The following is a 14,621-nucleotide window of genomic DNA, read 5'->3' on the forward strand; positions in this document are numbered from 1 at the left end:
CACCATCAACTGAGCTAAAGGGTTAACACCCTAGCAACTGCAAGTAAGGCATGTTTTACCAAGTCAAACTACCATAATACTACCTGCAATTGTCAACTGGAGTTGAAATACTTCTACATTCTACTGCCTATTTTCTCATTGATTAACTATGTATATTGTAGATACAGTTTTGATAAATTTGGAGGAAATTACCTTTAACTATTTGTGTTGCATCTTAGAGAGCCAAGATATGCCACAGAGATCCTGTATTTGTTTTACTGTGTTCTTACACTTATTGTTTGTGTCCATTATTTCATAGTTAACACAGTCACTACTTTAACTGTTCAGTTTAACACAGTTTATTTTAATTTAAAATCAATTTATAACACTAGTTGCTTACTTTACTATCAATATTTAAATTCATTCTTTATATTTCACAATTGAACAAATATATTCAAATATTTCACTCAACCCCTTTAACTATATGACCACAAGAGAATTCTTTCCATAATTCAAGTGTCAAAACCATAAATACATCTTAAATAATAAAACAAGAAGTTTAGTCAACTTAATAAGCTTTCTCTTTAAATAGCCTGTTTGAAACTATCAGATGTTTAAGATCCAAAGAGTACCATAGTTGTTTACTCAAAAATACATAAGGTACGTAAAAAAAAAAGAAATAATCAACCATCATTACTTTCTTTGGTCTAATTTAACTTTATCTCAATCATGCACATCAATTTTTTACTAAATTCTAGTATTCTTGGAACACTATCATTATTCTTGCTGTTTATAATTAACATTTATTTTATCACAAGTCATTTACCTTCTGAAACATGGTTGTTTGTAGCCATTATTTGCAGCATACTAAGTATCTTTTTCTTTCCTGAATGTCATTTCCTATCTTTCTGTTAATAATTCTTAAACTTATAGAGCATTCTTTCCAACTATGACTACAGTCTAATAAGGATAACATACAATACTCTTAAAACTCAAAATATGATTGCTAAACTGTTGTTTAATCTGGAATAATCAAACCAACATTTCAACATTAAAGGTCACCTAATAAGTAAATTCCATAGACATAAAAACTGATAAAGTAAACTCAGAGTTAATGCAGTTTATTTTTATGTTTTTACTGCTATAATTACAAACATGTAATTAATTTATGTTCAGTTAATTGTAAAGCTTCATAATTACAATTTTTACTCAAATAAGATTCTATACATGGTATTCATTAAAATTAAAAAAAAACTATTTTTAAAACCTCCAAGAATATGTCATTTTATGTTTAATATTAAGACTGAAATTACAAAGCAGGATACATAAGTAATTGATAGCTTATATATGACACACACACACACATATTTATTTGTATATATCTTAAGAATTAAAACCTTAAGTATCACACTCTTATGAAACCCAAATAACTAAAATACTTTATTAAAAAACACCTTAAGAACTAAAGACTTCGAAAATGTTGTACTCTTAAATAAACAATATCATTTACTAGCAATTCTTGAGAACTAAAGATTTTGATAATATTATACTTATGATTTATGAAACCTGAATATTTGACAGTTACAATACAAACAGTGGTCAAGAACTAAAGACCTAAATTATAAAGCAGGATACATAAATAATTGATAGTTTATAAACATGCACAAATATATATGTATATAGAGTTCAACAACCCAAATAACTGAAACACTTTATTAAAAAAAACACAAAAAACCTTCGAAACTAAAGGCCTTGACAACATCATACTCTTAAGTAAACAATATTATTTATAAACAGTTCTTGAGAACTAAAGATTTTGATGATACTATAATATGACAGTATCATATCTATAATTTATGAAACCAAAGTAACTGACAGTTTGTTAAAAAATATTGGGAACAAAAGGAATTGATAGTATTATATTCATGATTTCTGAAACCTAAAATAACTGGCACAGTTTATAACCAAATCTTGAGAACTACAGGATTAGACAGTACCATATTCATGATTTTTGAAACCTAAAATAACTGGCACAGATTATAAACAACTTGTAAAAACTAAAGGATTAGACAGTACTATATTCATTATTTTTGAAACCTAAAATAACTGGCACAGTTTATAAACAACTTGTAAAAACTAAAGGATTAGAAAGCACAATACTTATGATTTCTAAAATCTAAATAACTGGCAATTTATAAACTCTTGGCAACAAAAGAACTTAACATCATGTTCTTATGAAACCTGTCTGACAGAATTTATATGTTACTCTTGCAAACAAAGCATTATATCACACTTATAAAAGATAACAGTTTATATGCAACTCTTTGGAACAAAACATCTTAATGTTATATCACTCTTCAGAAAACTAAATAACTGAAAGTTTATATGTAACTCTTAGGAACTGAAGAACTTAATATTATGTCACACTGCTTTTAAACTCAGATAAATAAAGTTTATGTAAACATGCAGTAAATCATATTTTTTACAAAACTTGTTAACATAAAGTTAAAAATTTAAGATTTCCAACTATGTTTTCTTGATATACACTAGTATAAACTAGTAAATATCTATATATTTTAACACTTTTGGAATAGAATATATATATACTATCAATGAAATTAACAAATAATACAGTAAAACCAGAAGATATTAATAGAAAGGTTCAACCTTTTATACCCAGTCAATCATAAATAAAACAAAACTCGCATGTTTTATCCAACATACTACAAAACCACATTCCATCAGTACTGCAATAAAATTTTATTGACATTATTTTGACATAAAAGTGAAAATATGTTTTGAACTGGATTTCATGTTGAATATTCTGAATATAAGATCCATTACTTTTATTTTACATAGAAGGTCGAAACGTTGTTCGCTCTTCTATGTAAAATATTTTCTCAACCCAAACGAGCCGTTTTTGCATATAAATTTCTCAACAAGTGGGTTTCTCGACATCATTGAAGATCCATTACTGTTTACTACAGGAACAGAAAAGGAAAATAAACATTGAAAAGAGAAAATTACTTGAATTTGGACAAGCAGTAATTAAATATGGTAATGTAAAGCTCAATGTTTGTTGTTTTATTTAGAACAGGGATAAAGTGCCCTTAAGAATAAGACAAGAAGCCACACTAGAAGTGAAGAAAGAACTATCAGGTGTTAAGCATAGTCAGTCCTACTCTATAGGGTAGACATGTCTAGTGAATTAAAGGTTGGAAATATTTAAAATTCTGTGTTCTAAACAAATGATCAGTTGTACAAATAAAAATACAATGAGAAAGAACTAAAACAATGTGCAAAGACATAAATACAGCTGTGGCATGTATGCAGGATAGAGAAGATGCACTGCATTTGGTATATAATTACATTTAAGAGAAAACTGAGACTACGTGGGTAAAACTATAGGAAGAAGAGTGAAAGACAAGCAGTTTCACTTGACTCAATGAAGGGAAAAAATGGATTCGAGATGATAAAGTTGTTCTGTAAAAATGAGCACAGGCAGTGAGGAATAGAGAAGTGTGAGATCATAGTTGTCAACCATTAGAATAGATGACACCACGATTAACTGATTGATTTACAATGGTTTTCGTTTAAGTGCTTTCTGATGTACAAGTTTTTTTTTTTTAAACTATAATTTTCTACAAATCATTCATTTTTATAAAATAAATATAAATTCTTAGATTTCTCTTTTGTCTTTAGATACCAATAAAGGACAAAATACCACATTATCTACCGTTTCATTATAATTATTTATTTTGGGTTTTCCAGACGTTTAAAGTAATATTATTTTACTGCAGAGAAATTACAGTCCAAAAATGAACTATTTATTTTGCCAACTGACAAAGGTTTGAAGGTGTGAAGTTAGCATGAACAGCATACAACATTAGGTGGGTAACAGTCAAATGTCCAGGTGAACAGATGCTATGTTTAACAACTGTCTTCATCGGTATAATCACTAAACTGTGCACCACCTGAATGTTGTTACTTTGTAACCCTTTTGGCCATAGAATTCTGTGTTAAGTGACAAATATCCAAATAGGTATATAAGAATGACTTATGAAGAAGAAGGGCAATAAAGCAAAACTTGAAAATAAACAGACAAACAATAGCAGTGAAACACTTGAGGTATTTTTGTGAGATAACTGCTTTTCGCTATTGTGTCTTCAATTAACCAGTGGAAGCAAGTGAAACAATGTGACTGGAATAGTTTAACAAGTTGGCTGAATGATAAGGAGTACTTGAATATAGAGACGATTTGCTCACTAAATCAAAAGAATGAGCTCAAACAAGAACAGCAGCATGGAACATAGCATAATACATACCACATAAAAATACCATACGAAATTTTGCCAATGAATTATCTGTATTTCTCTCCATTTAGCAAAATACTCAAAGAATTTGATCCACTTAAAATTCTTGAAGATAAAGTTGATGGTTATAAGATCAAGAACTGCATCACTGCAAAAATGACACCCTTATTTGACACCCCTCTAATTAATAGTGAAAATCTGACACTGTTGAGAACATTGCAATAGGAATTTTTGACCCAGATAATGTATCCTCATTTATACATGTAGCAAATAAGCTGAAACAGAAGGTAAAGGACATATTTGTAGAGGAAAGACTTGCAAGGGGACAAAAAGCTTCAGAAATCCTTTAAATAAATATGATACCAAGGCCTTAAACAGTTTATAAAAGCCACTTAAGCTGACTAGAGAAAAACAAGTATTGAAAACTGAGAAATATATACTTAGTTTGTGGTAGCAACTGAATATTTTTAAGATATTCATTCTTATGAAATAGCTCTAACATTGATAGAAAATTGTAGACCATTTATACTGTCCTTTTGAAAAAGTTAGTGCCTGAATGTCAATCAGTACACTTTCAAGCAGGGGAAAAAAAGGCAGTATATATAAGTAGTTTGTTAAAACTCAAACACATTATGAGTGAAGAAACAAAGGTGAATTTCAGTGATCACAGAGTTGCTTACATAATAAATATGAATATATCAACATGTAAATGAGGTCTATGTCACATCTAACAATCATTGTTAAATATAAATAATAGTTTTATTTTAAGTTTAATATGACAGTATTATTTAGTTTACAGTGTGCAAACTAAGTTATTTTGAAAAGTGATAGCTGTGACAACTTTGCTTACATAACATGCATACATTTTTCAAACTGAATTTTCACTGGTAATAAAATAAACATACTATAATGCTAATTTTATCAACCATCTAAGTAAACTGGTTAGTTATGTACTGGTAACCTGCCATTTTCCCTTACAACAATGCTTCTATTAGGTTGAGGAATAATTCGTGAGTGTTTTTAAATAATTTCATTCAAGCATTACATGCAAGACTATACAATACTTCAATGCATGAACACATTACACCCAAAACAATTATTATGATACTTTATTTCATGTAATACCTAGGTATATAGTATGCATTGTTTTAAACGAAATTGCAAGAAATTAAATGTGAAAAGCAGATGGTGTCGAAAATGCTCGATTTTGTCCACTTGACATTCCATTTAATGAGCTGAAAATGAAAGCAAAAATTAAAGGCATATGAAAATCAAACACACCATCTATTAGAGCAAAAAATTATCTACCAAATGACATGAAATATTTTGTGAAAGCGTTTCATTTATGAACATATTTTTTTTAACTTGAAAAAACGCTCACAAATTATTCCTCAACCCAACACTTTGAGTTTTGAATAGGCCAAATCCTCCCCACTGCTTTATGACATGGCTCTTGATAGGTCACAGGGTGCTAATAATTAGATGGTCTAGCCTGCACTTGTTTGACTCGCAATGACTAATGAGAGTAACACCCACTTAGGGATTTGTCAGGGAAGAGAGGTGGTCAAGATTTTGATTACTCTCAAGTTAGCATTAACAGCAGTTTTCTCTGCCTTGTTAGCCAAAACATAATTATCATACAGTCCCGAATAAGTATTACACATGGTGGAAAAGCATCTAAAAATAAATAATCGTACATGTATGATTATTTGGAACTCTACAGTACCCGATCATTTGTACACCATATTGAAAACTTCAAAGACACATTTGTGATACTTTCAAAAATATGTCTATTCACTAGTCCTAGAGTATTATTTCAGTGAGGATTAAGGCAACAATGGGTTTAAGACATTCCATAAACAGTTTGATACCAACCATTTAAGTTGTATATTTTATACTTTGTGTAATAAATGCAAATGAAATGACATGAAACATTTGGTGTTTTGTATTAAGGAAGGCTGCATGAACTTTGCTTTCCATTTGTTTACTAGTGCATATCTCATATTTTTACTGTTAAAATATTGGAACTTTCAGAGGGTCAAGCACTTATCTTAAAACCTTGAGATCTGTTGTAGAAGTGCTGCTTTCAATGTTACATCTATCTAAGTAGCAGGTAATAACTCCCAAGAATGAGGTAATTATATAAAACAGTTAAACCTTTTCCAGTAGGTTACGTAAACAGAATCTATTTCCAGCCTTCTTTTGAAATTTAGCTCTTGAACTATTGAGCAAAATATACAATATTTTGTACTGTTTAATACCATACAAAGTCCAAATGTCTATTGTTTTGTTTCACTTCATAAAATTGATATCCTCAGATATATTAGAATAAAATCTTTAAGAAAGATAAGAATACAAAATTAAAATATTTCAAATTTTACCATTTTGGTTTTGAAATTATTATGATCTTGAAAAATATAAAAGCTAACAATTATATTTCATTTCATTCTTTGAAATCTCACTGGGAGATGCGTGTAGAATCTGTTATGGAAGCTCAGTCTTCTTATTGCAAGCAATACCAGCATTAGTCCAAGAACAACCAAGAAAACTATATAGGTGTATAGCTGAAAAAATCGAGAAGGAAGCCACAGGACTGTGTAATGCAGAGTTCCATCATGTTCTGGAAGAATCAGAAGTATAACAGTTATATCACATTAAGAAAAATAAAGCAATAACTATTCACTCACAAAAATCACTTATTTCCAGTACAGATGAATATCAAAGAAACTTACATCAGCTACTGCAAATCAATATAAACATCAGATAACCACTTTCAGCTCACAGTTATATCTGTCATATACTTTACATTAATAGAAATATCAATTACTTACATCCAGACAAATAGAAACATCTTTAAACAATTCTAATTAAATACATAACTTAACCATTTTCAGTTCAAAGAACTATAATCACTTTCATATTACAGAAACATCAGTTAAGTAACTCCAGTCATTAGAAGTAACAATCTCTTGCAATTTACAAAAACATCAGTTACCCACATCCAATTTATTGAAACATCACTTAATTATCTCTATCATATCAATTATTCTTGAAACAAATATGCATTAAAAATGAAACTAGAACTAAAGTCTGTGAATGTGCTTGTATATCAGTAAGATTGCCTTTTGTGTAAAGAATTAAACTACATAATAGTAACTAAAAAACAAAAATGCACAACGAAACAGGAAAACAATTTCTTCACAAATAATTTCTTTTAAAACTTAATATACATCCCTAAAGTTATGGATATTTTCATAAGGACTAAGAAGTAGTTTTCAGTGAAATCAATATCAGATTAAACATATTTCTTTCATTCAGCATATTTTATTTTCTGGCCATTGTAGTGATGCTGACAATCAAATCAAAATGAATTTGTTTCATTAATCCTTTCACATTTGGAAGATCAGAGTACACACATGATAAACTTTTAAAATTATATTCAATATTTAATTAAACTACTTGATTATCAGTGTATACAAATAAACTTGGCATCAAAATATATCTAATAAAATACATTTTACTATTATATGAGTTTTCAGTTCTTAATTTTATAAGAAAATATTTTAAGAAATCCTCAGTTTCCCCTTGCATGAGAACTGTAACATTTGCTCTCTATGTCTTCCTGCTTCTCTAATTTATTTACCACCTTTCTCAGAAGAACAAAATATAATGTAAATTACTTATTATAATACAGATATTACTCAAGCAGAGCATAATTTTTATAACCTTCAATCTTTTTGTTTATAGAGCCACAAACTAGAAACCACACCTTCTCTTTCCAGTGGTTTTCTTTGACATTTTATACATTATTTTTATAACCAATGGAATGCCAAAGTTTTATTCTATCAAATAACATAATTTTAAATTGTTTGTAGCAAAAGTTGTCTATTTCACTTCCAGTTCAAACTTTATTTCCACAGGAAACACATCAATAAGCTTAGCTGAATTATAACTGCCTTTATCGCATAGTTAGAAGTCTATAAAAATTACGATAGTTTTGGAACATTGTCTGTTTTAAATGTTATTATTCTGTTAGATAAAAATTTATTTAGTTTGGTAGTATCATTACTATAAAAAAGTAGGCTTAAGTTTCAACAATATCTATTAGCAAAGAAAAATAACACTCAGGTAAGTTTTATATTTCTTGTTTTTCATTTGTATTCTTTTATTACTATAAAAGTAATAAACATTAGAAACTTACTATGTTAAATAATGTTGGATTATAAGTTAGGTATGGTTTAAAAGGCAATAAAACAATAAAATAGATAAATATATACTATTCTAGGTTTCACATTATTTAGGATAAACAATTGTGGTTTTCTATTACAATATGCAGTTATTCAAGAAAGCAAAAAGTGGTAATTTAGAAATGTTTCCTGATTTTTACGATAGTAATGAGGTCAGTCTAACTAACTGACCTGTATAAAATTATAACATAGACAATAACAAATAAAATTAATTTTTTTCCCTGAAAACAATGTTTGTTATCTATTTAGGAGGTTGACATTTGATGTTCAGGTCCTCAGCTAGAAACCATAGGTGTCACTGTTTTAGGGTCTATTCCAGAATAGCACCTATGCCAATCCCAGCAGCAAACAAACACAACCATTGAGCACTGGGTATCACCAGTCCCTATTTGCATCTGGTTTTATTGTGTGGTTACAAATTCATGTAGCAATATTCTTAGCAACCTGACCTATTTTCTTTCAGCACCTTTTTCTGGGATCACCTCACTCCACTGACCTTTTTCAAGAAATCTACTGTAGTAGCAAACAAACCCTCAAAATCCTATTTCCATTGCAAATAGCTCAAAACTCCAGTCTTTATTGCAACAGTCCCCAAGAAGCCCTTCAGGCTTAAGAAACTTTCCCTCACTGGTCCATGTGGCATTTTCCTCTCTTGGTACAGTAAGTTCTAGTATTAACTCCTTAACTTCTAGGCTTCATGCTACCATATCAAGTCATTGCCCAGTTAACATAATATCAGGAAAAACACTGATGATGATGAAAGATCACTATGTGCCTCACCATATATAAGCACTTTTCATAAACTGAGTTTCGTCTTTCTCAAAATTGTTACTTCTTTCATGAATTAAATGCTTCCTTATACTATATCAATTATGCAATCCTTCACAAATCATAACAGCATACTGTTCTAGAACCCTCAAGACCTAAATGTGCCTCTGTGTATACCTACAAAGTCCCTTCTTATATTCTGCAGAAATGTGTTCCACAATACAACCTGAAGAACAACCTGGACACTTTTCAACCTGACTCACTTTCCACCTAAGTTAACTGGACAAGAGAGTTGGTTATACATTGCCCTAAGCAAGAAGTTAAGCTGATGTGACTCCATCTGTCAGATGTCTACCCAGTAAACCTTGCACGTTTTTTGTGTGTATAATATTATATATATGAAACATTTTTTAAATTAAGTACTTGTATAAAAAACTTGTGAATATATGGAATCAGATGTTGACTGCTCCAAGTACAAGGCAGTTTCCATGTTTAGATTAAAAATACTTTTTAAAACTAAAACTGTCAGATTTAATTTGCATAATCTCTTAAAACCCTAACTAAATATCAAACTTTTTTTTTGTAAAAGTTATATATTTTTTAGATTGAAAATATTTTTTCAATAGATACTAACCTTGGCTCACAAGATTAGCTTTTCCTGGTTTGTAATGCCCTCCATATCCAAACGTTTTTTTCATAATGCATGCCACAATCCTTCTGCACCTCCCCTATAGAAACCATAGATTCCAATGTGCCTACCATGCAAATCATCATGGGTTTTCTCTCTCCCCATAGAAAAGTACTACTATCATGTGATGCATGTGACTCCCTCTATGTACCACTACCAAACCATCACTTCAAAGTTTAGCAGAAGAAATAACCACAGGAAGATTGTGGGAAGTACCTATTAGAAATACATTTCAGTATAGGAATATTATAACTTCTGATACAGTTCTTTCTCTCTTAGCCAGAATTCTATACTGAAAAGGAGGAGGAACTGGTGAGATGGAAGAAAGATGTACCCCTCAAAAACATCTGAAGGATACATCTATAAATGAGAGAGAAATAGATCAGATGATCTGAGAAGAGGCACTACACCACTTCTGAACCAGGCATCTCTTCACCATGAACAGGAATAAGTACACTTGGTGGAAAAGGAAGGGAACACATTCAAGTGGGAAGAGAATAAATCAGGAAAGTGATCCCAATCAGATAAACAAATAACTTAATCTCACAGAAGGAATGTGGGTAAAGAAGGATGCACCTCATTGTGTAGAATGGCTAGAGTGCAGTGGACTTTATTCAGCAAATCAACTACCTCTAAAACCTCCTTGTTGGGTACTGACATCTACACAAGAGTAGAATGAGGGTAATACCACCTTCACCTCAAGCCCTAAAACTGGGGATGTTAGGAAATGATTGACTCCAGGGTATGACATGGCATTGAAGAGAAGTCCATTGCATGCAATCAACCCCAGCAACTGTAAGACTGCTCTGAAATGTCCAAAGGTCAATAATATCACTGTCACCAGAGAAAACGAGGAATGATCAAGATAGAGATGGAAACAACCCACTTAGTCTTTATATAACCAACAATACAGAGGGAAGAAGATGAACAACTCCAAACCTGTGAAGACTTATGTTAATTGGTTCACTCAATATCCAAAACAAGCCAGCAAGGAACAGACATCCGTGAAAGAGAAGAAATAAGCAAAAGAGTAATAGCATGGGAAATAAAGATCCTGTAGTAAAGAGAAAAACAGCAGGTATGGGACAAGGCTGCCCAATATCCAGATACTGAGAAGACTGAAGACCTCTTCTGAAGAAAAAGCCATAGAAAAACCCCTGAGGCACCAGGGACCACTGGATGTGAAGGTGTAACCCCCTGAACCAAAGCCAAGATGTGAAAATATTCCATCTCCACTGATACACAATCATGAAAGACAAAAAAATGGAATGAACTAAATGAAATGCCACCTGATGTGAGAAATTAGATCTCCTCACCAGGAACCTGAAAACAGCCAGGTGAGAAAATGAAAGACCTGAAATACAGGATGCAAAACTGGTAACTGTACTTGATGGAGGAGGTCAGGAATAAAGGGAAATAATATGAGGTAACAATTGAAATTAGAGGAAGTAAGGAAACCAGTGTTGAGGGAACACTTAAGGAACAATAAGATGGACTGTGTCTGGAGTGGAATGGATAAGGGAGACTACCCTATGTAGTAACTTGATAGGAGAATAAACAAAAAGAAACTTGCTTAGACAGGATCTAAAGATATCTACAGTCAAAGCTTAAGGATGAGAAACTAGATACCATAACAAAGAGAACTAATGAATGAAGGAGGTGGTAAATGCACAGATATGAGGAGAACCCATATGATCACAAAGAACCCAAAAAAGTAAGTGATGAAGGGACCACATTGATATGTAAATCTGGTCTAGTCAGGAAAGACAATTCACCACAAGATTGTAAGCATCCTGGTACACAACATGCCCTAAAACAAACATGACGATTGTGGCCCAAAATAGAAGATTTAACATGAGAAAACAAGGAATCTTGATCAGGTGTCCCTTGGTGATTGATATGAATCACTACTGTAGAACGTTCAAAGTGGATCATGATTAACCAACCTCTGGAGACAAGAAAAAAATATCCAAAGCCAATGAACAACAAGGAATTCAAGGATGTTAAGATGAAGAGAATGTTCCTCCATTAACCAACAACCCAAAGTCACTCAGTGGTTGACCCCTACACCCCAGCACTGAAGAGTTGCATCCATGAAGATATGGATATCTTGTCACAGAGGAGGAAACAGGACACCAGCCTGTGGATGAGATTTGTTCAACCAATGTCAGAAATTGTCCACAGCATAAGAAGGAAGGGCAATGGGAAACCAGGGGATCCTAAACACAGTTCCATTGTTCATGGAGAATCCATTGAAAGGATTGCATATAAGTCTGACTAAGTGGTATGATAGAAGTCATAGATCACATCACTGAAAATGATAGAACCTTGTAAGTGAAGGAGCAGACATGGCATTCCAAATGACAAGTTCCATATAACATAGCTGAAGAAGTTAAGGTTGAGCCCACCTGAGATGGGTGTGAAGGAAACACATAAATGACCTAGTTACTGCATAGGAGGAAGGAGGGATGTTTTCCATGTAAACCACCAATCCACTCGAGCATCTTCGAGAAGAAGCTAACAAGTATGACAGGCCAACTCACATTTGGAAAGAGTGAGAAAAAAGCCAGTTATGTGAAAGTAAAATCCCAGGGCAAGAAGATGAAAAGTGAAGGTTAACACCACCTGCTAGAAAATGTCTAGTGCCAAAGCCAGCCCAAAGTGTAGGCCACAAAAATGGGAAACCATCCTATAATAGACAAACTGAAGAAAAGAATGACAATGCTTTGATATAGGAATATGCAAGTAAGAATTGGAGTACATCCAATGTTGTCATTCAAAAACTCATATAAAAACTTTACTGAAAGAAAAAGTAGAATTCCATGGTGAATTATGGGGTGTGAACATGGTAAGATTGGACAGGCTGATGATCATCTTAAAGCTTCTGATCTTCTAAGAAACCATAAACAGGCAGAAGTATCCCCCCGACCGAACTGCAGCTAGAAAGTGGGATAGCCTGTCATATGAGGATGTCTTGTACTACCTTAGATAGATGCTAGTGCACCAAAGGATCCTGAAGAAGAAAGGAAAGGAAACATGCATGCTGGAGAAAGGTAAGACCAATACTTCTGACAATATTTTATGAACTCAAATGATGGATAAGTCTCCTCCCAATGAAGGAAGGCCATCAGATGCGCTTTGCCAAATCCAAACCTACTGCATAGCCACTAGAACTGTTGTTGGCATACCATGCATTACTGTGAAGATGATGAACAGTGGCACCATGGAAGGAGGAAAAGTTAAGGGCTGGGAAGGGGAGGGCCAATAGAAGGAATCAATGCTATACTTGGCTCTGACATGAAAAAACATGCCACCAGATGAGAAAGAGTGGATTGTTGTTGGATAAAACTACCCTTGACCTCAAAGACTCCAAAATTATGTAAAACATGAAACACTTCAAAAACAAGGCCATTTGAAGGTCCTGTAGATAAGGAACAAGGAGATGTGTCCATAACAATGTGGCAAAATAACCCAAAAGACCCAACAACAAAGAAACCACACTTACAGGGCTAGAACCAAAGACAGCAGATGGACCAATGTGGAAGCAAGGAAAAAAAGGATGTCCAGAAAACCCCTTAGAATTCCTGTGAAAAGCACTAGCCAGGAGCTGGATTGAGGTAAGGTATTGTAAAATAGTAGTTAGGGTAAGGTAGGAACACTGAGTATTGAAAAGTAGTGCTCTTCTATTGGTGGAGCGTGGAAACATGATGAAGCATGAGACATGTTGGAATATTTGATTCAAGTAGGGGAGTGGGGGTGAAAGACTTGGTACATCCATTATCAAAGAGGTTTGCATATAGAAAGCAGTACAAAATGGAAAAGCTAATTTATGAGTGGAGGAAAGTACTACAGTAAAACCTGTTTAAGGTGGAATCGCATGGGACCAAGTAAAATTTCCGGCTTGCTTGACTCAAGGGAAGTAAGACGTTTGTGAATAAAATTATATTGTTTTTACTATATTTATTATAATAAGAACAAAAATAGACATTCAAATGACCAAAGAAGGTCAAAACATTGTTCGCTTCTCTACATAAAACATTTCTCAACCCAAACCAGCCATTTTTACATATATATTTCTCTACAAGTGGGTTTTCTCGTCATCACTGAATGGACATTCAAAATATAAATAACTACACAAACTCTTACACAATCAAATTTATTTGAAGAAAGTGTCCAATTTCAACTGTTTCATTTTTTTAATGGACTTTCTCATGTGGTTAAAAGAGAACACCAATTATATGGTCTTTTTATGAAGTTCATTTTCTCCCTTTCATTTTGGCATACAATTTGATAGCGTTAATATAACTTAACACATGTGATAAAGTTGGAATTTCTACTTCTTCACAATCTTTTCTATTGTTCATCTTCTTAATCTCTCACACTGTTACTATCTTGTGATCCTATTATAGATTTTAAATAAATTTCATCAGTTTCTGTTAAAACTTTCTTGTCAATGTTCACAAAACTTTCTGTATTCAATAAATCCTCAGCATCAATCTTCTCAGTCAGAGTTTGGATTTCACTACAATCATCATAACAAACAACTTATCCACAATCTCCACCATTATCAAGAATAAATCCAGTTTTGAAAGCACTTTATTGTCTTTTATGCATTTGATTGAATCA

The 14,621-nt window shown here is 32.4% G+C and overlaps 1 protein-coding gene across 3 annotated transcripts in view; it reads right to left on the reverse strand.

The window, feature by feature from the left end:
* Positions 1-321: 321 nt before the first annotated feature.
* Positions 322-14,621, reverse strand: part of Mppe (Metallophosphoesterase) — a 53,482-nt gene continuing 39,182 nt past the window's right edge. For all 3 annotated transcript variants that reach the window (XM_076462146.1, XM_076462147.1, XM_076462148.1), the window contains exon 9: positions 322-6,912. In XM_076462146.1, the coding sequence (XP_076318261.1) occupies positions 6,731-6,912 (182 nt within the window). In that variant the 3' untranslated portion in view covers positions 322-6,730. The remainder of the gene's footprint in view (positions 6,913-14,621) is intronic.

Source organism: Tachypleus tridentatus, chromosome 10 (assembly GCF_004210375.1).
Source record: "Tachypleus tridentatus isolate NWPU-2018 chromosome 10, ASM421037v1, whole genome shotgun sequence".
Taxonomy (NCBI): domain Eukaryota; kingdom Metazoa; phylum Arthropoda; class Merostomata; order Xiphosura; family Limulidae; genus Tachypleus; species Tachypleus tridentatus.